The sequence below is a fragment of the Anser brachyrhynchus genome, assembly GCF_964034855.1.
Source record: "Anser brachyrhynchus genome assembly, chromosome: 18".
In the NCBI taxonomy this organism is placed as follows: Eukaryota; Metazoa; Chordata; class Aves; order Anseriformes; family Anatidae; genus Anser; species Anser brachyrhynchus.
This window is the reverse complement of record NC_137711.1, coordinates 12,335,221-12,359,325: the sequence shown is the minus strand read 5'-3', so window position 1 is coordinate 12,359,325 and position 24,105 is coordinate 12,335,221. Positions and strand designations below refer to the sequence as shown.

General features: G+C 47.6%; 1 protein-coding gene across 18 annotated transcripts in view; it reads right to left on the bottom strand.

Moving 5' to 3' along the window:
- MYOCD (myocardin) overlaps positions 1-24,105 on the bottom strand; it is a 252,134-nt gene that overhangs the window by 28,527 nt on the left and 199,502 nt on the right. For 4 of the 18 annotated variants that reach the window (XM_080560536.1, XM_080560550.1, XM_080560538.1 and 1 more), the window contains exon 1: positions 7,814-8,477. The exons of 9 other annotated variants lie outside the window; for them this stretch is intronic. Coding sequence is in view for 3 of the 9 variants with exons in the window: in XM_080560545.1 (XP_080416671.1) it covers positions 7,727-7,796 (70 nt within the window). In the remaining 6 variants the exon portion in view is untranslated. Of the gene's footprint in view, positions 1-7,726; positions 8,478-8,506; positions 9,855-24,105 lie in introns of those variants that run through there. 5 more of the 18 variants (XM_080560542.1, XM_080560546.1, XM_080560535.1 and 2 more) reach the window with 5 other exon arrangements.

Genomic DNA, 24,105 nt, shown 5'->3' with positions numbered 1-24,105 from the left:
GTTGGCAATCGCTGGCAAACCCTGCTGCCAAGGGAGTCTGTACCCCTCCATTGCCCCTTGGTACTGCTGCCAGTCGGTGCTGGTTGTGCCTATGGACACAAACTTAGACCCCTGCATGGTATCTTCATCTGACATGGTTATCTGCATTCCCTTAGCAGGAGTCAGGGATTTTATAACCAAATTAGGCAGTCCATGTTTTAGAAATGCCAGTCTTTCTTCCTTGCTTGTGGAGGTAATTCACGGCAACCAGCTCACGGTAGATACCTCACACTGGGTAGGGGAGACCCCAGTTTTGCTGCGTAGGGCCTTCACTGTTGCCAGTCACAATATTGAAAAAACATGCAGAGCTTGCACTTTCCCAAGGGAGAGATGTATCATGATTGAACAGGTGAGCAAAGAGAGATTGGAGGCTGTCCAAGAACAAAGAATCTTTGTAGATCACCCAAGAATGGTTCTCTCCTCTCCTAGATCCTGGACCAGTGTCCCAAGTATTAGAGCATCTGCCTTAAACTGAGGCAAGTCAGACAAAACATCCCACCATCAAATGAGAGTCAGAGATAGCAAAGACTTCAAGAGTCACATACAAGTCCTTTCTGAGGACACAGCAATCTTCCCCATCTATCTGTAAAATATCCCAACTGAGAATGCAACAGCACATTCCTTCATTGCTCCAGTGTGTGCCACATTATTTGCATCATTTCACTCTCAGACTTCCAACACAATCAGGCCAAGTAGCAGCACACCCACATGAGCAAGGGAGGTGTTATTGATCAGATGACCATGTATTCAAATCCCACATTTTCTGCTCCCTGCTGCTTCTTCTGCTTGTTTGACATTCTTTCCCTGCAGATAAATCATCATTTACCAGCCTCAGGGTTCAGCCAGATATTAGACAGGGCCATTTAGAGAAAAAAGGAAACGTTATAAATTCTCTTGAAGCATATCTTGGAGAGTGTTGATGATTTCCAGTGCAGTGATTATAAGATTCATATTCTGCCTTGATGTAACCTTCCCCAGATACGTGGTTGATTTTGGGCAATGCTGAGCTTACAGACTTGCTGGACCATTCTTAAGCTACAGGGAAAGGAGGAAAAGTTCGTCCAACCTTGTCTATTCAGGACAAGCTGACAGAAAATATAAGGACAGACATGCAAATGCTGGCTATTTCCAGGAGCAGCCCAAGCTCAATGACTGAAATAGTCATTTCAGTCACTAAATGCTCATCCAGGTTTGGACCTCATGCGTGCCTTGACTCTCAGATATCATCCCCAAAACCTGTTGCAAACCATCTGAAGAAGCATAGCTGTGGACAGTGCCAGACAAGTTAATAACATTGAATATCTCTGCAGGAAGAGGAAAAGCAGCCACTACTTCCAGCAGCCTTTGAGTCAGTCCTGCAGCTTGCAGATCAGCAGATGCCACCTCCAGTCTTGCACATTCCCTTACAGCCAACAATGCTTAAAAAATAGGCTGGAGGAGCACCTGGCACCAAACAAACTCCATCTAGCTGCTTTTTGAAGGGGACTTGAAATTCTTTAAAGCTGTGTCTGACCCCAGCTATATTCCCATCCTCTTCCTTTGTTGTGTGTCTGGAGGCACAAGCTCTGAGTGTCGCCTGTGACTCACTTTGAGGATGCTGTCACCCTCCATGTAATGGATCTTTTTAATATATTTTTTTTCCTGGATATCCTTTCTCAAGATTCCTTTCAGCAATTCTTGCTCCTATGGCACCCCAACATGAGAAACCCCTTCCTACATGATGCAAGACAAGTCAGAGCTGTGCCAGTGCTTTTGTTCATGACCTCTTTTTGTTAGAAAGTCCCATTTAGTGACACATCTTCTAGAAGTATCCTCTGCAGAGGGCCTGTGTCATTGGTTTGGAGAAGCCCACTAGGCATCAGTCATGGCTGGCTCTGGGGGCCTCTGCTCCGAGCACTGCCCATGACTTGCAGACATGATTCATCCTCCCTGGGAGCTGACCTCAGAGCTTGAGGAAGCTAAAGGACAGCTTGGGCCCTGCCTGACCTGGTGATGCACTGGGAAAGACATATTCAAATCATCCCGCACCCCAGGAGCAGGCAGACCTGGCCATCTGCTTCAGTCTTCAGTGGCAGCTCATCTCCGGTGCCTGAGCCTGCAGCTGCTCAGGCCTCGCTGCCCTCAGCTGAGTGACTTCTGCGTGCCTTGGCATGGGATTCTATCTGAGCTAACTGCTGCCTTTATAAAAGAAATAGGTGCTTCTTTTACAGGGAGAGAAGCTGTGCCCAGGATTGACTCAGAGGGGAGCACATCGAGTCCAGAGTTCAGCAGCTGGTCAGAGAACTTGTCACTGCATCAGAGCATCCCCCATGCTGCAGCATCGCCAGAAGCACTCAGAGCATCCTGCTGGCTTTGGGAACTGGCTTCAGCAGCACAGGAGGCTTGGCAGCACTGAGGCACATTGCCCAATGAGGTGCGGAATGGGCTCAGGACTCAGGCAGAGAAAGCCATGGCTGGTCCTTGGCTAGTGCTGGTGATGGTTTGCCAAGAAGGAAGCTGGATCAGAGCCCTCTGCAGGTCCCTTCTCAGCAACACTTACGTAGCTCCTGTTGTGGTTGTGAGAAACAGCCACAACCCTGAGAAGGACATAAGTGGCATGAGCAGGTTCGCCAGAATCCCTGGGACTGCACAAGGCTTCCTCAGTGTTCAGGTCAGCCTCACAGCTGAGACAAAGTTTAAAGCTGAGTTTAATATTTTTTTTCCAAATATATTTTACCTCAGCCACTCCATTTCTTCACCCTGACCTCTCTCTGAGCATCTCTCCCTACGTCTGACAAACCTGCTGCTTTGGGAGCAGCACTGATTCAGCTGTGCCAACAGTTTCATCTTGTCCCAGCTCACTTATGTGGTTACGGGTGGGAGCCCAATAAGTGCCAGTTTCCTGCATGAGCTGTAACAACACCTTTGCTCTGGCTGGGAGCTGCATTCATAACCAGTGCAATTGCTGTGCTTTCATCTTCCTCTGAAGTAAGTCGCTGCTGCTGCCAGAGCTGACAAGTGGGCAGTTGCCTGCTGCTTCCTGCATCACCTGGTGCTCCTGGGCTGGGCAGCCAAGGGGAACAGCAGAAGCACCACATTAAGCCAGTTCAACCCAGCCACATGAACCTGATGTGAATCAGCAGTTTGATCAGCAATTGAAGCTGTCAGTGACACTGAAAAAAGCAGGAGAAAAGTCACTGTCCACTCTGCCGACCACCCCAGCACCTCATTCCTGCCCTCTGAGGCCCAGAGCTGGGGTTTTAGGGGCTTTAGGAGCATGACTGCAGCTGAGTGGTGTGCAGGATGGGGAGGGCTCTGCCAGGGCACCAGACAGGTGGCAGGGAGTTGGGAATGGGGTGATGGGAGGGAGAGATTCCTGTCTTCAGCAGCAGCAGCGGCTTTGCTGCATGTCAGGCAACAGCTGAGCAAACGTGAAACACGTGTCTGTCTGTGGCCATGGTGGGTGTCCAAGGACCTTGTGACTTGCCCAGTAAAACAGTGCCCGGTAAAACACTGGCTGGCAGATAATGGCTCCGTTTTGGATGCAGCCTCCCTTGAAGGCAGGAGCAGTGCCTGCTCTGATACTCTTTACTGATGGTGCATGCCAGTGGGAGAGAAGCTGCCCAGTGGGAGACGCACGTGTGACCCTTCAACCCCCCCAAGGTCCCAGCCAGGCAGCAGGGCAGGCTTGGTGGCAGGGTGCAGTCATGCCACTTGTGTCCTGCTCAGCACTGTAACTGTTTCTCACAGCTACATCTGGAGCAGGAACCTGTATTCAAAGCAGGATTTCTAAATGGACTGGGCAGCTCAGAGCAGGCAGTGCTCTCTCCTGACCAAGCAACAGGCTGACGCCAAGCTCCGGACGTGTTGGCTGTACTTGGATGAACATGGAGTCACCAGCACCCTTAGCTATGTAACCAGGCAGCCAGCCTCCTGGGTGTCACCACCAGCAGGGGAAAGCAGTGGTCCAGCTGAGCAGCTTTGGGTCTGCTTTTCTGGAGCTGCTGTTTTGCAAAAAGACCTTGGCTGGGCTCTGCCCTAAGTTCCTCCACTGGATTTTGGACTCACTGCTCTGCTGATAGCCAGGCATTACTGAATGTTTTTTTTCTGTGCATCACATCACATCTTCAGACCCATACAACCCTCTGACATACAACTCGTGTAGGACCCATGTGAAGTGAGATAAAGCTCAGCCAGTTGCAGCCCTGGAGAAGGTGCAGGGCAGCAGCTGCTCAGCTGTGGTCAGTCCTCTCCTGGCCAGGCATTGCCTTGAACGGGACCCAGCAATGCCAGCTTTACCTCTTTGTGTGATGCTCAGCACTTTAGGGGTGTTTCACCTTCTTCCAGGCAGCTGTGCTACAAGTTTCTGTGTTACCTGGGAAGTCAAACATCACTGCACTGAAAATCTCAGCTACATTGGTAAGAACAGGATCTATAAATCCATATCTGGGCCCACAGGTGCCTTGGAAGAGAAATAGGACATCTAGGTGATAAGGAGCACTGAGCACCAAACAAGCGCAAGTTAGTAAAGAACAACCGGCTGTGAGGGCTGTGTTCATCACAACATGCAGCCTCTCCGTGTTCCTGAGAACATGCTGTCACCAGTTGTCCTTGGAGTAATCTGTTCAGCATCCCCATCATCAGCCTGTACATTCTTCTCATCAAGCACAGTGAGGTATGGTTCAATCTTTGCTGTAACATGCCTAACTGACAGAGAAATAGAAGTCTGTCTGCTAAAACTCCAAGGTATAAGATGCTGAAAAAGTAAAGCAAACTCCAAACTGATCTACATGAAGCCAGTGTTTTACAAAAACTTCATGAAATTACAAAACAATGTCATCAGTTACAGACAGACCACGGTTTGAATGCAGGCATTGATCGTGAACTATACAAGTTCTTGACTGGAAAGAAAACTCATGCACATATATTTGCAGTTTGGAAATGAAGGTTCCACCACCATGTATAAGCTGTGTTTATAAGCTCTAATCCTCCAACAAGCCAGGCAAGTCTTTGAAAATTCACACCCATGTGTCCACAATTTGGCCTGGGTATTACCTCATGCCAAGCCATACAGAGCCATATTTAGGGTGTTAAACTTTCACTTCTCACCAATTATCTGAACTACCACTGATGTTATACAGATGTTGACCTTGTAAACTCTCTTTCCATATTGCCGGACAGAAGAGGTCAAAGTTAAGGTTAAGTCTGCATTTGCCAGCTTTGTTTGCTCTGTCTGATGACAACATCTCTCTGCTGCTGGAGTACAATTGGTTTATATTCAAAGCAGGAGATCACTACACATAAATCATTGTCTCTGGGAAGAGTTAAATATGTTTCTGGAACAGCCCTCAGAAGTTCTAGTTGATTTAGTGCAATCCCATTGATAATTGGAGCACATGGGATAGCATGGCAGGCTTGAAGAACCATCATTCCTGCAAAATTTGTCAGGATGACCTCAGATCAGTATATTTATCTTTGGCAAAATAGACAAAATAAACACGCACACAAATCCTCGAGGAAGGGGAGGGGAAACCTGAAGGCCTGAAACATGTTGGTGATTTGATCTAGCTCTTCTGGAGCAGTTCCTGGTGCCCTGCTCTGGCGCAGCTATCATTTCTCACACTGCACAGCTATACTGCCGGCCACTGGAAAGAGAAGAGGAGGAGAAAGCACTGGGGTACTGAAGTGAGGGCTGTGGGGCACTGTGTGAAATAGATATTAACTCCACCACACCAGCCTTTGTCAGACAACTCTTTCTTGCTACTGATGCTGCCAGATGGAAGCGAGAGCTCCTCAAACCACCTACATGCCACTATCCTCTAGTTGCTAACACCTGGCCCCACTGACTGCTGTGTGCCAGAGATATTAAAGGGATTCTGGGATGAGGAAACAACAAGTATATAAAGCATTTCAAGCACCCTTTAGCACATAAATAGGTCTTTCTGCTGCTCAATGTATACAGACCACAGAGAAACAGCAAAAGTTACTTACTTTTTAAAGATTTACCTTAGCCCTCACTAACATTGGCCTGGAATCCTTCAAAAGGGATTCGGACTCATCATGCGTCACAGAGCACAGCTAATCCTTCCCAAACCTGGGGAGCAATCAAAGCCTCACACCTGCCTCCGCAAGACCATTTCCAAAGCAACTGTGCATCATGAAGCTCTGCACTTCATGGCCAGACCCCCCTGGCCTGTCCTTCACATGCTCTTTGCATGCTACACCATGCTCCGTGTAAACTGCTGCTGCCCAGCAGTGCCACAGCCCCTGAGCTGTGCAGGGATGTGAGGGCTGCAGGGCAATGGGTCCTTTGAGACAATCATCCCTCTGCCAACTGAATGGAGGAAGACAGTAAATCAGAGCACTGAGCTTCCTGCCATCCGTGCTGGGGCTTGACAGCTTCTGAAGCCTGCACAGGAAGCAGAGACATCAGAGGAAAATGTCCCTTAGCAATTTTTCACATAAAAGAGGTTTGACCACCTTAACCATTTAATGCTAGCTTTTCTTCTCTGTTCTCCGTGTTACTAGAATCCAGCACAAACAGAAGGCAGCATTATTGAATTATTTGTACCCCTCAGCATCCTGCTTTCCTCCTGTCTCACAGACTGTGGTGACCAGGGCTGTGCTGTGCCCGTCTCTCATTACCTGCAGCAGCCACAGCAGTGGGGAGAGCAAAGTACATTGGGGATTTTGGGCAAGCCCAACTCGAACATAACAAATAGGCACAGAAATCTTGTCAAATGGATGGAAATCCAATCTTCCACTGGGCAACAGTAAGGGATGGCAGTTGTGGGAATAGGTCATGAACCAAAGAATGCCCCACAAATTGACTGACTTGATGCTGAAAGGCACGAAAATTTATGGATACAATGACCCACAAAGTTTACTTTTACTGAAGAATCATTTGAAAAATATGTTTAGAGATCCCACTGTTGGTTCCATAATAAAGCCAGCCTACAAATAAACCAAAAATGAGCCTTAAAAACAATACTGGTTCATTTGAAAAGAATGCAGAGACATGTAACACAGACCATCCTCCTCTCTTCAGAAAGGTGGCAGTGTTGCTTTGTAGTTGCTGGAGGAGTTATTACAGACAGATTTTTTTTCCAAATGAACAGCAATGTACCATAATATACCAATGAAATCTAAGGAATGACTTAATCTAATGAAATGTAAGATCAGAGTGATATGGAAACCACACCAAAGCCCTGGACCCAAGTTTTGTATAATTCAGCCAGACTAGGACACTCGTGTTTGCACACACACTCTTGGGTTTTCAACCAACTGCCAACTTTGTATTTGCTGAGAAAACAAAGTTTAAGTTGACCACCCAGCTATCTAAGAGATCTCGATAACACCACTCATGTCTACCATCAGTATCATAAATCTCTAATCTCATTATCTACAACGCACAAAGAGGCAAAAACACACACGGTGCGGGTGACATGCCAGACCGGGTGCGTGCTCCAACGTGACTACCCTGTCCGGTTCTACAGCGTCCCATACAGCACATGCAGCTGGTGTGTCTGAACATCCTCACAGATCACATTCACAGGCAGGACTTCACCCCCGGGAAGGTCAGAGAAAGCTCCTCCAGATCACTTTTTGACATTACCGTTAGTATTACAGTGTCTTACGTTCATTAAAAAAAAAAAAAAAAAAAAAACAAACAAGTAAAGATACCCGCCCAGAAACATAGCATACTTACTATAAATATAGCCAGCGAATAAAGGCATGAATATCCAGCAGAGGGTCTGATTTAGAAGGGACCGTCCCATAGTTCACCTTCACTCACCTTCACACACGCTGAATGTCCTCTCAGAAGCCCCTTACCGGTGCTTCCCCTAACTTATGAGACTGAGACATGTTTTACTTGCAAACCCTCTGAGAGTGGCAATCAATTGTGTGGCTCTGGTTTTATTTCTCTGATGATGTCACTTTAAATACTTTTCATGTTCCATTTGTTATTTTTACTTCTAAAAATGACGCATTTCTGCAAATTCATTTTTCTCTAGTTAGTCACAACTTAATGGAACAAAGTCAGCTGCCTGCCTGTCAGAGTGAGTGCCGGACCCGTCCCCACTGCCGTTATCACAGACAGACCCACAAGAGCACCTGGAATATTCGGACAGCTTTAGGTATGTTGTTTTTCACAGACGCCCTTCTGGCTTTCCGCCCAAATCCTTTAATATAGGGCCAGGGCAGGGGACCCGGGAAGTGCAGTTTTGCCAAAATAAACCACAGACATAAATCGAAGACAATGAAAAACCAGAAAAAAAAAAAAAAAGAAAAAAAAAAGCAACAGAGAAGAAGGAAGATGCATTTCTCCACTTGTGGAATAGCCTCTATAAGAGCAAAGCCGTGACAGCTCTACGACCCCCTGAATATTTTGCTTGCATGCTGCTTCCAAACATTTAATGCAAAACAGTCTGTGGCTGCGGCTTGCCGGAGAGAGAAGTTTTAAGAGAAATGTGGAGGTTTCCCCTACCTGATCTGAACTTGCTCCGAATCAGCAAGGAGTGCTCAGACCCCAGGAGTGTCATGGTGACTCGGGGACCGGATCCAGACGCCCCTCACTTAAACCATTAACTTCCTCCAAAGAGAAAAGCTGACCACGGCTAGTGCTCAGGATTCATCCAGCTCTCCTGGACTCTCTGGGTGCTTTTACAGCTGGCTGGCAAGAAGCAGCAAGTGGCTTTGAAAGATTTGGTCCCATCCAGCACTGACCCTTCACAGAAACCAACTGCTCCCCTTGTGCTGTGTTGAACTAATTAACTTTTCGCCGGCGGGAGCCTCCTCCCGCGCGGGGTTTACTACCAGCAGCTGGGTGTCCTGGCTGATGTCATCGTCTAGCGGGGAGCAGCGACTATCGGAAAGGGTCTTAGCAAAGACAGAAGTTTGATATCTGATACTAATTACTACCGGCCGGTACGCAGCCAATCAGGGCTCTCCCCGTCTGGGCCGACTTTTGGAGCTGCTTGGAAATATCAACAGAGCGAGGGCTTAACTCTTTGCAGCGTGGTGCGGGACGGCCGGACCTCTCACCACACGCTGCGTGGCCCTGCTGTGGCGCCGGGGCCAAGGGCTCCCCAGGGCAAAGGAAGGGCCGCAACCAGGGCCCTGTGCTGGGCAAGGGGACAGCTGGCTGTAGGTCAGTTGGTGGCGGTGTCCTCTCCAGTGGAGAGGAGGATGCGGCCACCCCGTGACGGAGGCATGACTGTGCCCCTGCTGCTCCTCAGCCGGCTCGTTCGGGTGCTGAAGTTGCGCCCTGGACCTCGGTCGGCGCACGCTTTTGTCAGCATGTGGCTGCACCCATAGGGTTATTCTCTGGGGAGCTTTGCGTACTCTGTGGCTCAGGTAGCACATGCTGCAGGTGCTTAGAACAAGTCCTCTTGTTCTGCTACGCACAGACACTCAGAATAATGCCAAATAAAGGAAGCAGGGCTAAATCTTAATTAAAATTTACTGTGCTATAGATAAGCACAGCAACCCCAAGGAGGCTGGGCACAGCCATCAGCTGCATATAGCTGCAGTGGAAGATGCTTCTCCACCTACCAAACATTCTGGCACGTGAGAAAACCTTTCAGTCAACTTGCTAAGTAAAGAGATGCAGATCCTTTGAGGCTTCCCTTCCGCAAGCCCATGCGTGGTTCACTTCAGGTAAATGGAAGACAGGGAACTGGTGGCACTTTTCCCCTTTTAACATAAGAGTTATAAGCCAAGGACACATGGGTCTCACCTAGGAAGCTGTCTAGATTTCTCCTACAGCATAAACACTCAACTGAATTCTTCCCTTCCCTTCCCTTCCCTTCCCTTCCCTTCCCTTCCCTTCCCTTCCCTTCCCTTCCCTTCCCTTCCCTTCCCTTCCCTTCCCTTCCCTTCCCTTCCCTTCCCTTCCCTTCCCTTCCCTTCCCTTCCCTTCCCTTCCCTTCCCTTCCCTTCCCTTCCCTTCCCTTCCCTTCCCTTCCCTTCCCTTCCCTTCCCTTCCCTTCCCTTCCCTTCCCTTCCCTTCCCTTCCCTTCCCTTCCCTTCCCTTCCCTTCCCTGTTTCTGGGAAGCCCAGTTACACATTTTGGCTTGGTGATGTAAATTTCAGGGCTTCCAGATTCCTAGGTCTGTGTTGCCAGAGACCTTAGGAACCTGGTAGCCCCAGGAGCACTGATTACAGCAGAGCACCACTGATGACTGAGAAGTGTTGGGCTCCCTGGCCATCATGTAATCCATGTGATGAGACTGCCCTGAGCTGAGCTCTGACATGGGTTGGACATGTGATTTCCTGGTCATACTACATCTGATGAAGTGGATATGCCTTAATGTCTGACAGGGGAGAGATTAGTGAAATAAATTCATGTCCAAGCTCAGATCTGAGTCAGAAAACAGAGCCCTACTCTAGTGTCTAGCAAGGTGGCCAGGAGGTTTGTTCCTTATTAATCTTGCCTAATGCACAGTTAACTATGCTTGAAATTCCTATCAGACTGCTCCTTATAAATAGTGCTATGTCCTGAAACAAATGACACCATTTAACACAACCACACCATGAGCAGCTCAAGGCCAGGACAGGGCTCACAAACACCCACAGCCTCAAACTGCCGTTTTTTTTTTTTTTTTTCTTTTTTTCAGTGCAGATTCCTGTAAGATTTGCTTCCACTGCCATCCAAACCCCAGTGAGGTATCTTCCCACGAGAACCTAATAAGGTTCAACAAGGCCAAATGCAAAGTGTTGCACTTGGGCTGGGGCAACCCCAGGTATTTATACAGACTGGGAGAAGAAGAACTTGAGAGCAGCCTTGCGGAGGACCTGGGGGTCCTGATGGATGAGAAGCTGGACATGAGCCAGTAGTGAGCACTTGCAGCCCGGAAGGTCAAATATGTCCTGGGCTGCATTAAAAAAGGGGTGGCCAGCAGGGAGAGGGAGGTGGTTGTCCCCCTCTGCTCTGCTCTTGTGAGACCCCACCTGGAATACTGTGTGCAGGGCTGGGGTCCCCAGCACAAGAAGGATGTGCAGCTCTTGGAACGGGTCCAGAGGAGGGCCACTAAGATGATCAGAGGGCTGGAGCACCTCTCCTATGCAGAAAGGTTGAGGGAACTGGGCTTGTTTATCTTGGAGAAGAGAAGGCTCCGGGGAGACCTCATTGCGGCCTTCTAGTACTTGAAGGGAGCGCATAAACAGGAGGGGGAATGCCTGTTTACATGTGTTGGTAGTGATAGGACAAGGGGGAATGGTTTTAAACTAAGACAGGGGAGATTTAGGTTAGAAGTTAGGAGAAAGTTTTTCACTCAGAGGGTGGTGAGGCACTGGAACAGGTTACCCAGAGAGGTTGTGGATGCCCCATCCCTGCAGGCATTCAAGGCCAGGCTGGATGCGGCTCTGGGCAGCCTGCTCTAGTGGTTGGCGACCCTGCCCAGAGCAGGGGGGCTGAAACTAGATGATCTTTAAGGTCTTTTTCAACCCAGGCCATTCGATGGTTCTATGATTCTATGATCTTCATTCCCTTTGAAGCCTGCAGGTCCTTCATGACTTCTCCACTCTGCATTAGCTGGGCCTGCAGGAGGAGGCTCCTCAATCCTTCTTGCAGCTTTTGGGGGTGGGGTTCATGCTTGTGTCCTTTTCTGCCTGCAAATAGTCAACTCCAGTCTGCCAAGTTTAGTGGAAGAGGAGTGGAGTACAAGGGAGACAAAACAAGGTGTGACCCTGCTCAGGGTAAACCTCCCCATGGCAGTAAAAGGCCATCAGTGGGTATGGCTTAGGACCAGCAAGGGGAGGTGAGATGCCCAAAGTGCACCTTGTAGGCACAGTAGCTCCAGGCCTGCTATCGAATGCTTGGAGGAGGCAGGCAGGGCAGGCCTAGTCCCTGGAGCAAGACACTGTGCAAGGTGGGCTTTTCCCTTTGCTTCACAACTGGCACCTTATTTTTGCTGAGGCTCATGCACAGAAGAAAATTTGTCAAGAGACTTGACATCAAGGATGTATACAAGCCCCTAAATCCCTTGAGTATCATAGTCTTCCCTCTTTCATGGAGATACATTGCCCATTTAAGAATAGTAAATAAAGGACTTCTGTTTTCTAGCATGGACTCCTAAAATAATTAATGGGTGGGACAGAAAGAAACAGTGGATAAAACAGAACCAATTACAACAAATCGGGTTTTGGCTCTCAGAAAACTTTTCACAGTCCCATGCATGAGTGTAGCGAAAACTCAGAATTGTTCCAAGGCAGAATGCAAGGTATTGTAAAGAGTGAAAATAAGGATTACTCAAGAAAAGGAAGTGAAAACAGTTGGGCAATGATCAACAGGGAAAAAGGAAAAGCACCACATTTATTAATGGTTTACCAGTGGAGAAAAGGAAGTAAAAAATTTGGGCAATGATCAACAGGGAAAAAGGAAAAGCACTACATTTATTAATGGTTTACCAGCGGAGGCTGCAAATGTGCAGCTAATAAAATAAACTGGTTAATCAAATGTCAGAAGGATCAATAGATTTGTATGACCTGGATGAAATGAGGATCTTGGCCAGACAATGGCAGATGAAAATAAATTATTTACTTTCATGTCAGAATGAAGGGTGACCCATCCAAAGTCCCCAAGTACAGAAGCCTGAGAGATGGCATCATATAAAAATCACAGGTTCCTAGATCTTGAGTCATTTTGAATGTGTACAGAGGCTGAGTACACAAGATGGTATTAATACCATCTAGGATAAAGATTTTTACTTGGATGAATGGAGAAAAGTGTGCTGTGATTTAGTGGGCGCATTGCAGTGGGTTATTTGCTAGGGATGTGCATGGTGTCTCACCCAGCTGCCTTGACTTCCATTTTAGCAGGATGCCTGTTTCTCTCCCTGCTCTTTTCTAAAGACTCTTTATTAAACTGCAGATGACTTCTGAGTGGTTTCCAAGGGGACATGTCAGATCACTGCTGCACATATGAGGTTGTACTGGCCACGTATACCAGGTCACATAGGTCATTCTCTGTTAGCTGAAAGAGTGAGTCTGGTTCTGTCCGAGCACCTGATATTTAGATGTGAAAGCAATTACTCACAAGAAATGTGAAAGACTGTCCTGAAAGCCAGTGCCTATGCAGGATTGCTGTTGTTATGGCTTTGATCCCTCTACCCTGGCATTACAAGCATGGGAGGGAATGGATAAAACTGTTGCAGCTTTCAATATCTGATTTTATTTTATTGTTTATTTTATTTTATTTTATTTTATTTTATTTTATTTTATTTTATTTTATTTTATTTTATTTTATTTTATTTTATTTTATTATTTCATTTCATTTCATTTCATTTCATTTTTATTTTTTTTATTTCAGCTACAGCATGTTGGTGAATCATTGTCCTTTCCCTGAATGCCCAGATCCCAACATTCAGTGTGCGCGCTCTGCTGAATGACACAAAAATGAAAGGGAAAAGAGCATGAAGACTGAAGTGTCTATCTGGATGCTTAAGCTGGTGCATATAAATTCATCTAAAAGTGTCATCTTCTGGCTAAACCAGAATTTTCTTAGGGAGGTCAAGGACGAAATCTGTGTCAGCACAGGCAACATCTACTGATGACCTTGGCGTCTGGTACTTCTCTCCATACAGCTCCCCATCCTCGTGGGGCTGGAGCTGGGTGGTGGAGTTACTTCTGTGCTCCCCTGAGAAGGCCACTGAGGCTGTACTGGTCCCTTTAGCAGCCACTAGACATGGGGTTGACGTTTCAAGTCTGAAGTTACTCCAGTCTTTCTTTCCTGACCAGTCACTGCAGGCCTCAAGATCACGGGGATGCACAGAGTGGTCATTTCTCTTCCCTGCTGTATGCATTGTTTGCATTTATTGTTGTTGTAATTTCATCTGATATTTTCATCTTTCAGGCATGCAGCATGATGAGAAGATTCTGCAAGTCTTTGGAGGAAGATTTACTTCTGACTGCTTTAGTCATTTTGAATCATCAGCCCTTTTCCCTAGTGCTTCTGCTGAGAAGCCTTTCCCATTCCTTTGGCACTTCATGAACCACCTCACTCAGGTTGTGAAAAATGACCATTTACTCCTATCTTTAACGAGTCATTAATCCTTGGAGGGCTCTTCCACTTCCCACATACTATCCTGGAGCTAGAGAAGTCTGAGGAGAAATCTCATTGGTGGATTCATGACAAATTTCTTCTAAAAACTTTTCTGATGCTATTCAACAGCTCCTTAAATACATTCCTAAGAAAGTCAGCCCCCAGCATACTACTGTCCCTGGAGATGATATCTCCTGCCTACCATCCTTTCCCATTTCTTGCTCCTGCTGGTGCTTGCAATGGCTGTTCCTTTCTCCTTGGGATGCTTCACATAGTATGCCAAGTGTTTATCCCAGATGAGGGCAAAGTTCTGCCCTTTCCAGTGAGGTAAGGAAGGTAGGGCAAGTTGCACAGGTACTTTGGGAGAAGCAAGCCACCTCATGTGCTCCACTAGACACCCTGCTTAAACACCTACAGCCACATATCTGACATCCTCTCAGAGAATCAGCTAAAGCCCAGCATGCTATTTACCACTCAGTTTGGTGCAGAGATAAGGTTCTGATGAAATTAAGTAATAATGAAGTAAGGAAGGTAACCAGACTGTTACACAATGCCTTAGCCTGGTGGGACTGGGAGAAACCTCTCCCACCGCCTTGTGAACACCGCACACCTTGCACCCACAGAACTACCTCCATGGGGAGCTGTGCCGCAGGTCAGTCATGGGCCTTGCTAACTGCTGCTTCTCCCTGGTAGGGCAGGTGTGGGGAGGGGATCAGGCACACATCAATGCTGCTGGGGGGGCCGAGGTTATCAGCTGAATGCAGCCTTCTGAGATGGTGAAGATTCAGTCCCGTGACGCTGATTCCAGGATCTGCTCTTACAAATCCTGTCTCTCCTCTCCAGTACTGAACAGCCACAAACCATGCCCTATAAAACCATGTCACTGACAAAAGTTGATAGTTCAGAAGAGGTGAAAGGCATTTTCCTCTCCTCTCCTCTCAGCCTTCCTCCCCCTTTCCCTCTCCCTCTCCGACCCAGGGGAACAGGTCAGTAACACCAGTGTCCAGACCTTGCAAGCTCTCTGGTCACTGTCCTCATTTCTTAGGAGATGACACAACTTCTAAGAGAGGACTCATCTCCACTAATGACTCAAATGCTGAATTCACAGTACAAAGCTGGTGTCCCCTGTGCTGGTCAATATGTGAGTCAGCCCAGTCCACAAGTACTCTTGATGGCCTCAGGAAAACAGAGGTAAGCTGTCACTAGTAAATCTCAGACTGGAGGCAAGGAGGACAGGCAGAGGCTGAGATCAGACCACAGATACTGAGTCATTTGCCTAGAGTCATTTGCCTAGAGCTTATGTGCCTTTGATAGCACAGAAGATAGAAGATGAGTATAACCCTCCATAAGGCCTTCAAGCATTTTCACACTGCCCAAGTCCTTGTGTGTCTTAGACCTGTCTCCACCAGGCACTACGCTGCACCACAGGCACTGTGCAGCTCTGAAACAAGCAGGCAACACCACTGGTTGCCACCTTTCTTTGGAAGGTGAAACAAGGCTGTAGCTACCAAATAGGCTATAGGAACCTTTGCTGTAAACTGGGTCTTACTGAAGTGAGTGAAGGAGTGAGTCTTAAATACCAGAATAAATTACTCATGGTAAGGAATTCCTTTGAACTGAGAAATCACACCCCAGAGCCACAAGGATATCAGTTCTGTGTTGCTCACCAGATACCAGGAAGCAGCCTCTTCTAATCTTCCAGCACACCCTATTGTTTATGGTACTAATTTATTTTAAAGCAGATTGTTTGTTCCTATGTAGATTTGCGTCTGTGGGAAAAAAAAGCCAAATGAGTTGATGTTTCTTTGAGATCCCTCTAGGGACTTGGAGGACTCAGTGTGTGACACAGTGACTGTGCCACAAACAGCCAGAGTCCAGCAGGTCTCAGGGCTGCAGAGGAGCAGTCCTCGGGAGGGACATCTTCCGGACCCCTGCCTGGGCTGCACTGCCAGGTGAGACTGGGGTCTGTCTCCTGCCACCACTTGTTTTGCCTGGCACACTGCTCTGGCATGTGCTTTCTCTTTGCAAAGGAGAGTCAGCCCTGCACCACTGGAGACCTGATATTTTGCCCATGTACCCCAGCTACTGTTGGTGCTGATGCCCGCACAGGCTTTACAAGATGGAGGTGTTCCCAGCAAACCCCTGAATTTAGCAAGCCAAATTCACCACAAGGCTTAGGGTAGGATATAATGCCAAGTAAAGGGTCTTGCAAACAGTTTGCAACTGTCCGTGCAAGCAGTTTTCCCCCAAACCTGGTGCTGTGCCAGTCATGTCTGCTCAGACCATTCTCTCTGGTAGGAATGCACAGTTTCCTTTGACTTCTCTCTTATGCCTTGCAGCTCTGTGTAGAGAAGAGCCCATCTGCAATAGCCTTGTTTCTTGGCTCTCCACAGTGTGCTCTGAGAAGACAAATCTGGTGGGATGAAGTCATGACCCTGACTGTCCCCATCCTATGTACACGCTAGTGATAATTTGCTGCATGTTTGTGAGGCTGTGCTGGCAAACGTCCCATGGGATGCACTGGCAGATACAGATGCACTGGCACAGAGCTCTGTGCTAATGTCCCTAGGCTGGTATAACTGTCTCCTGGAGGAGGACGGCTGGAGAGGGAAGTAAATATGTTGCTCATGAGGAGTGTGCTTTTGCATTCGTTATCGATACAGTTGTGACAAAATAGAGTGTTTCATTACAGTGAAACCCATAGTCAAGACTAATAAGGAACTCTAAGCATCCTTTGAAGATACCGACTGCAAGGAAGTCATTACCTTGGTATCGGAAGAAGTGACCTTCTTTTGAATGAAACTTTTACAATGGGCCAGGTGAACTGCCTATTAATGGGTCCCGATGATGGAGACACTGACCTCTGCAGCCACCTGAAGTTGGACCAGATAGGAGTCTCCTCCTCTGACACTGCACCAGCAGAGCCCCAGCTGTTCTCTTGGGCATGGCCTTCAGGAACCTGTAAAGAGCTGAGAGTCTCATGCATGCCTAAGACTCAGCCCAGGGGTGAATTGCACAAAAAAAAAAAAAAAAAAAAAAAAAAGTCCTCTAGGTCTCTTATGGCAATTGTGATATTCCTGTCCGTGATATGGAACAGATAGAGATTTTCTGAGCTGGAGCTAGCAAAGTGGCAGCGTTCCTGTCACTGTGAAGTACAATCCTAGCTAGGTCTTAGCTGAGCGCTTAGCTCAAAGCACAGGATTTCTTTAGATGAGAAGCTGTGAGCATAGACTGTCCTGCACAGCCCAGTCCTTCTGCTTGTGTAGGGCCCTGGTAAGGGCCATCAGAGCAGCATTTGCCTGCCCTAAATTTGCCATTGCCTGCCAGGCATTGTAGCTGGTCTGTCACCTCCATATCTCCTCACAGAATTTGAGGGAAGGAATTTATGGGGGAGATGTCATGAGCTCTTTCCAGTTATGACAGCAGACAGGCCTTGCGTGAATTCGAGCTGTGAAGTATTTATCACAGTGCTGCAAGCATCCAAGCAAGGTCCCTTAATTTATGAAGGTCCAGTAGATGTTATGTAATTGACAACACGAATGCAAAAATACTTCTGCACTTTACTGAAGCTACTATTAAGCTGCCTGATGTTTTCATCATAATATTTACTTCTTTGTAAATATGCTAAATTTCTCCAATCCCAATTCAAAACAGAGAGATCAGAGAATGAAAATAGGGAGATGACATAGCTGTTTAAAGATTATGTAAAATGTTTTCTACCAGCGTAAATATTTGATTGTAAAACTGTTGTGATTACAGAGCAGGGATGCACAGTGAGCGCAGGGATCCGCCTTGGCAGAGCCTGCCCCACGTCCCTGCCCTCCCCTTCCCCCACAGCCTGGGCTGCAGAACAGTGGATGTACTGGCAGTCGTCCCCGTCCCGCTCGCTTTGGGCAGCTCGGGCTGGGGGGGGGAGGGGGGGGGGGAAGAGCTCGAACCTGACACAGCGACCAGTCCTTCTGCAGTGCTGGCACGGATGTGTCCGTGAGTCTCAGGGTGCGGGTGGACCAGAGCAGGTGAAGAAGGGGTTAAAGGCTCAAAGCCTCAGCCTGGTTTGAGCATGGGGTGGTCAACAGGAGAGGTGACGCTCTGACGGGGACGCTGCATTGAGTCAGGTCAAACTGGCTACACTGGCAAGAGCCTGAGGCACTGGGGACCCCTCTGCCCTGCAGCGCAGGGGAAGGGGCAGGCTGGCCATGCCCTGCCGTCCAGGCAGCAGTGCTCCAGTCTGGAGGGTGGAAGATGCCAAGCACTGGCTGGTGACCTGGGGTTGCACCAAGGTCAGGGCGCTGCCCCAGTGGGTGCTGAGCTCCCTTTGCACTGGTACCTGGGAAAGCCAGGGTGCTGCACCCCAGGAAGCAGGGGCTCCTTCCCTCCATCCAGTTGGTGTCTGGTGCCTAGTGCATGTCTGGCCCGAGGGGTGCCTGCCTCTGGCCTGCCTCCTGCATCCTCCATCTTCTCTTCCTCCTCCTCCATCCTCAGACCCTGACTGCATGTTCCTGAAGGGACATATTATGGGAAATGAGACACTTGGTGCCTGCAGCAACTGCTGGTCTCTCCTGCCTCTAATGCCAAACTTGCACCCCAGCTTGGGCAGGAACATCACTGCTCATGAGCCTCTGGCTCTAACAAAGCATAAGGAGAAGGAGGATGCTGTTGCTGGGGTGACATTTTTGCATCCCAGCAGGCCAGTCCTGTGCAAGCAGCCACAGGGCTAATCTCCAGAGCAATAACGAGCAAAAGAGCCCCCAGCCTGGGTGGCACCAACAGGCCTCTGTCTGCTTCCTGCACGTTCAGTACAGGCAGGAAGGAGTTTTGTGCCTGGCCTGGCTGCTCCAAGCAATGGTGGCTTGGTGGCTGGGTGGAAACAGAGGGGGTAAAGCAATGGCAAAGCCACTATCACCTCCAGTGCCTCAGATTACTCCACTTGCTGACCTCCACTTGCTTAGTAGCTGCGGAGTGACGCTGGGCAACATGCGCGTGTCTGCAGGGGCTGCACAAGCCCCAGTGGTCCATGGGAGCAGCTCTGTAACCAGATATAGCAGAAACCATCAATATTAAACCCAAGTAGAAGGTGTCTGAGAACCCTGCAGAGCCTCTGTTGGCCCCTGCCGGCAGAGTGACCTGGTGCTCTTCCCTCCACAGTGGGACTTTGGGCAAGTCATGTCTCCTTTCAGTTTCCTTATCTGTAAACAGTCGATAATGAGGCTAACCCCTTTGAAAAGCTCTTGGAAGTCTCCCACCAAGCAGGGCCAGATAAGAACTGTATTGTTTTAAGTCCTGCAGCAGCTCTGAGGTTTTGCTACAAAGCAGCCTATCCAGCCCTACCTCTCTTCCAGCGATGCAGGGGAGCAGCAGTGAATTGAACATTTCCATCCACATCCCTTCCTCCTGCCCACTAAACTCTCTAGACACAGCCACTTGTTTTGTGGTCCAGCCCTAAATAAAGAGTGTGCTTTTGGGGAGGGGTTGTGACAGGCACTAGCAAGTGATACGAAGTGAAGCTGGGCCTGGGTTAGTGGCGAGCAGAGCTAAAGCCCCAGATATACATCGGATGGGTTGGGAGCATTATGTATTTCTGGAATGCCTTCTGGTCTTTATTAAAATGAAACCACAGCCAGCCCAAGAGAGCTCATCGCCCAGGCACAGGGCCAAGTATAAGTTACTTCTACAAATATTTATTTAACCATATCAATGACAAACTCTTTTGTATAAATGTTTTTATTTAATCATAATTTACCAATTATTTTAAATCAATTGTTTGCCTGGTTTCTAAACACTAATCAAGAGGCTTGCATTAGCATTACTCAGGCGGATTAGATGCATTATTTCTCTGAAGCTTGTGCCATTGCTTGCCTGCCTTGGCCATGGAAGAGGGTGCAGATGGATCCCAAATTTCCCATCAGTTGTCAGATTCCTGGAGGACCATGCCTGCAGCACTGCCAGCTGTCCCCACCCAGGTGACCTCTGGTCTCAGATGGTTCCTCAGGCTCAGGGACTCATGGACACTGACCCCACCTGAGCCTCTCATGACAGGACCTTCCTTGTGTCTCCCTGGGCTCATGGTCCTTGCTCTCATGGAGCTGCCAGCCCTTTTGCAGATGCTGCAGATCCCCTGTCCTGCCACTGCTTATCCTTCACACCTAAGCCTGGACCTTTCAGCAGTGTAGGAGAAATTCCTCAGTGTCCCTTCAGCCCACGGTCTCTGGCAGGGATACATGAGGGCGGATGTGGCTGTTCAGGGCAGAACGAGCTGCTCATGAGTGTCTGCATTTGTCTTTGGGGTCCAGTCCTGCTCCCAGCCCTCTGGGCTCTGTTACCATCTCAAGAACATCCTGGAAGGCCTTCGTCTTCCTTTACCCCAGCTCCCTCACACACAAGCCTTCCTCAGCCCAATCTTCCCCTTTCTGCTCAGACAATGTTTGAAAACAGAGAAGCGGTGACTTTATAGGACACTGCCTCCTCCGAAGCACCGTGAGACATGGTGAGGTCTGCACCCAGCAGAGCCTCTGGAGACCTGGGCGCTGCCAGGCTCCCCAGGCAGCACCATGTCCCTTGCCCACAGGGTGCAGCCAGACCTGTGCTGCTGAGCAGACACAAGGCAAGAGCAGGATACTGCTCATCACGAGCTGCTCGTGCTGTTTATTTACAAGATTTCAGGCTGCTACTGTCTTGCACCTTGGCTCCCGGCTCCACAGCGCCTGCTGCAAGAACTGGGGCCTCAAGGAGCTCTGTGCTCTTGCCGGCGTCTGCTCATCATCTGCTGCGGGGACGGGGCTGGTCGCAGCCTGAGCTGTGAGCTTCCCAAGGACTGCCCTTCCCTGCAGGCCCCACCAGGAGGGAAAACCCCCGATGGCCCTTCCCTGGGGTCTCTGTGACCTTTTCCTCAGATGCTTACCATTAAATCAGAAACGGGAGCTGTGTTGCCATAAACCTGGGGGAGCCACAGGTTAATCCTGCATACAGCAGCCTCCCCACATTTCCCGCTTCAATCAGTTAAGGCTACGAAATCAAGAGAGAAAGCAGAGACTTTGAAATTCTCCCAGCTTGGGAGTAGCGGGGTGGGGGGTGGGGGGGCAGAACACAGAGGTGCCAGGGTTTGCAGATCACAGGGGTTTGAAGATGAACAATCTGAGCAAATGTTTTTTTACAATTCTGAAGCAGAGATGTGAGATTTGAGGCAAATTTCTTCCAAGATAAAACCCAAATAAACAAAAAGACAAACTGGGGCAAGCTTGAAGTAACCCTGAGATTTACCTACTACTTTAAAGATTACGAAAATAGAAAGCAACGCTAGGTACACCCTTTGAAGCATTTAAGTATGTTTTTGTTTTGTTTTGTTTTGTTTTTGTTTTTCTAAATGATGAGAAATACATCCACTGCACTTTAAAACACTTAGCTGTATGGCCTCGCAGTCATACCTCTACAGTAAGAAAGCACTCAGATTATGGTAAGAGGGAGCTTCCTACTGTTGACGTGTAAACAAAAGGGAAGTTATTTGGACAGGGCTCTGAAATAATGTGTAAACATAGATCTAATGCTATAATGCAGATGCAGAGGAAACTCTTGGAAATAAAATATTTTTTCACATGACTCTAAAAAACATTTTCCTGTCCATTTTGAGGGAAAATGAACCAAAAGGAGGTCTCTGTCCTTGTTTTTTAAAACACTCTATTTTCTTCAAATCTGTTTTTAGAAATAAACCTTTCAATTTTTTTCTTTCAATGTTCTGAAGGCAATTTTGAAGCCTCACATCTCTGGATAAGAAGGAAGAGGATCTGTGAAAAGTCCACACCTGATCAATCCTGACTGCGAGAAACCTTTTGTCCTTGGTTGGTGGGAGGTGGCTGCATAGGGACAAGGAAGGTCTTTGGGCATCACCATATGCAGGAGCTGCTTTTATTCTCCTACTCTGCTCCAAGCATCAAGTCTGATATTTTGTGAGATCCATACACATCCTTCCCAAATTGGCTGTCTCCAAATTAGATTTTGTGTTCAGCCTTGAGGTGTCTCGTACAGGCAAAGGACAAAAGGTGCTGGCAGAGGACCATCTGCTGACTTTACCTTGCACCTCGAACTCAGACTGGGAAGAACTGGCCTTTGCAGGAACACTCTCTTTCCGTCAAGCCGAGAGGAAGCCTTGGTGACAACTAAGACTGGATTCTAACTTTCAGATAACAGATGTGAGAGAAGAATCCCACTAGAAGTGGCTGAGACCAGGGGACAGAGAGAAAGGTTGATCACCATACTGTGTGGAAACATGGGTGTAGAGAGACTAGACTTGTGAGGACCAAAAAGACTCCTGGTGAAATGAGGGCAAAGCAGAGGTATGGCATGAAAAGAGCAGATATGAACTCATGAAAACCTAATTCAAGTAGTACTGTGTAGTGCTGTTAGAACGGATGTAAAATGGGCCATGAAAACCTGGTGGTACAAACTAACTTCACAAGCAACTGGGATGAGCACCGGAGCATGCCATCCTGCCCTCTCCTCACATTTACTTCACTACTCTTCTAAAATCTTCTCTAACTGGTGAGCCAAATAGATGTATATATATTAAAAGAACCGTGGTATTTATGAAAAAGCATGAAATCTGTCAGTCTTAGGGCAAGACTTAACGGGACCTTCAGATGTGGAGCTATTGCCAACTTGTACTCCGTTAGCTGGGACAACCTGGCAAACATCATCTCATTATGGCCATATGAGGGATGGATTCCTAGTTTTGCTTGAGCCTGATCTTATCACTGGCCGAGGGAAGCACCGAATGTTTACCACCCAGTTGCAACCTAAACTGCCTAAAATGTCGGCTCCTAATGGCACAATCCCTTTTGTGAGCCTGTCACAGTGGGGATAAAATTAACAGCCTTTATGTGGCAATGGGATGGCTTAAGTGGATGTGAGCTTGGTGAATAGATAACAGGTCATAGAATAGATAACAGACCAAAGTGGCTTCCACCCAAGTGGCTAACTGTGTCTCTTGTCCTATGCGCTCTTGTGGGCCCAGCACATATCCACCAGTCTGGCATGTACACCAAATGTCAGTGGGACGGTGAGGCTCTGCTGAAGCGTGCGCTGACTTTAGCCACGAGAAAATTCACCTGGAGTGTCTTGTACTATGTAAGGTGCTGTCAGTCTGTCTAATAAATACAGGTATACTTGAAAAAGATCTCAAAGTGATCACTTGGGATCTTTGCATGAGGTAATACTAATAATACATGTTGAGGCTGCTCATATCCAAGGTATCACAAACCTTTGTGCAATGCAACCAGGTAGGGTCAGAGGGCACCTACAAGGAAGTGTCACAGATTGCAAGACATGACATTTTCTCTTGACCAAGCTCACAAGTGAAATAATGTGAAGACCAACAAGGACAGTGGGGTTCTTGGTGCACCGCAATGTCTGCCTCTGTTCAGTGCTGATGGCAGCAGAACCAAATTGGCCAAAGAGTTTGAAGCCACATTTAGAAAATGAAACTACCTGACAAGGATCTACAGGAAAGACAAATTCAGCTGAAAGATGTCTCCTTCATGAAATACCATGTACTTGGTCAGGTCAGGAAGAACGACAGAAAAGCAGATGTGCGTTAGAACATTTATTATGACTCATTCTGACTGAAAAGTAGGCCTCATGGTCATGCAGCGTGAGACCTCTGATCCCCAACTGGTCATCCAGGCACATCTGGAAATGTTAAACATAGGGGGGAGCAAGGAAGGATTCCTGGGTACTGTATTAATTGTAGGCTATTTACGTAAGTTACTTTTCTTATCTTCTCTAACTATTTATAGTTTTGTTTGTATGTTTAAGACCTAGACATATCCCACTATGCTTCAATAAATCTTCAATATATCTTTGTTGACAAAAAGAAATATTGTCTGCTGTTAATGAAAAGAAGGTAATGGGCATATTGAGTTACTTACATAGTATTTTAATAAGTGCTATTTGGGCTCATGTTGACTCAAATACATTAATTCTTAAATTTCATTTCTTATTAAAAAAAAAAAAAACACAAAAGAAATGTAAGAATTAGATGTTTTATTTTGAAG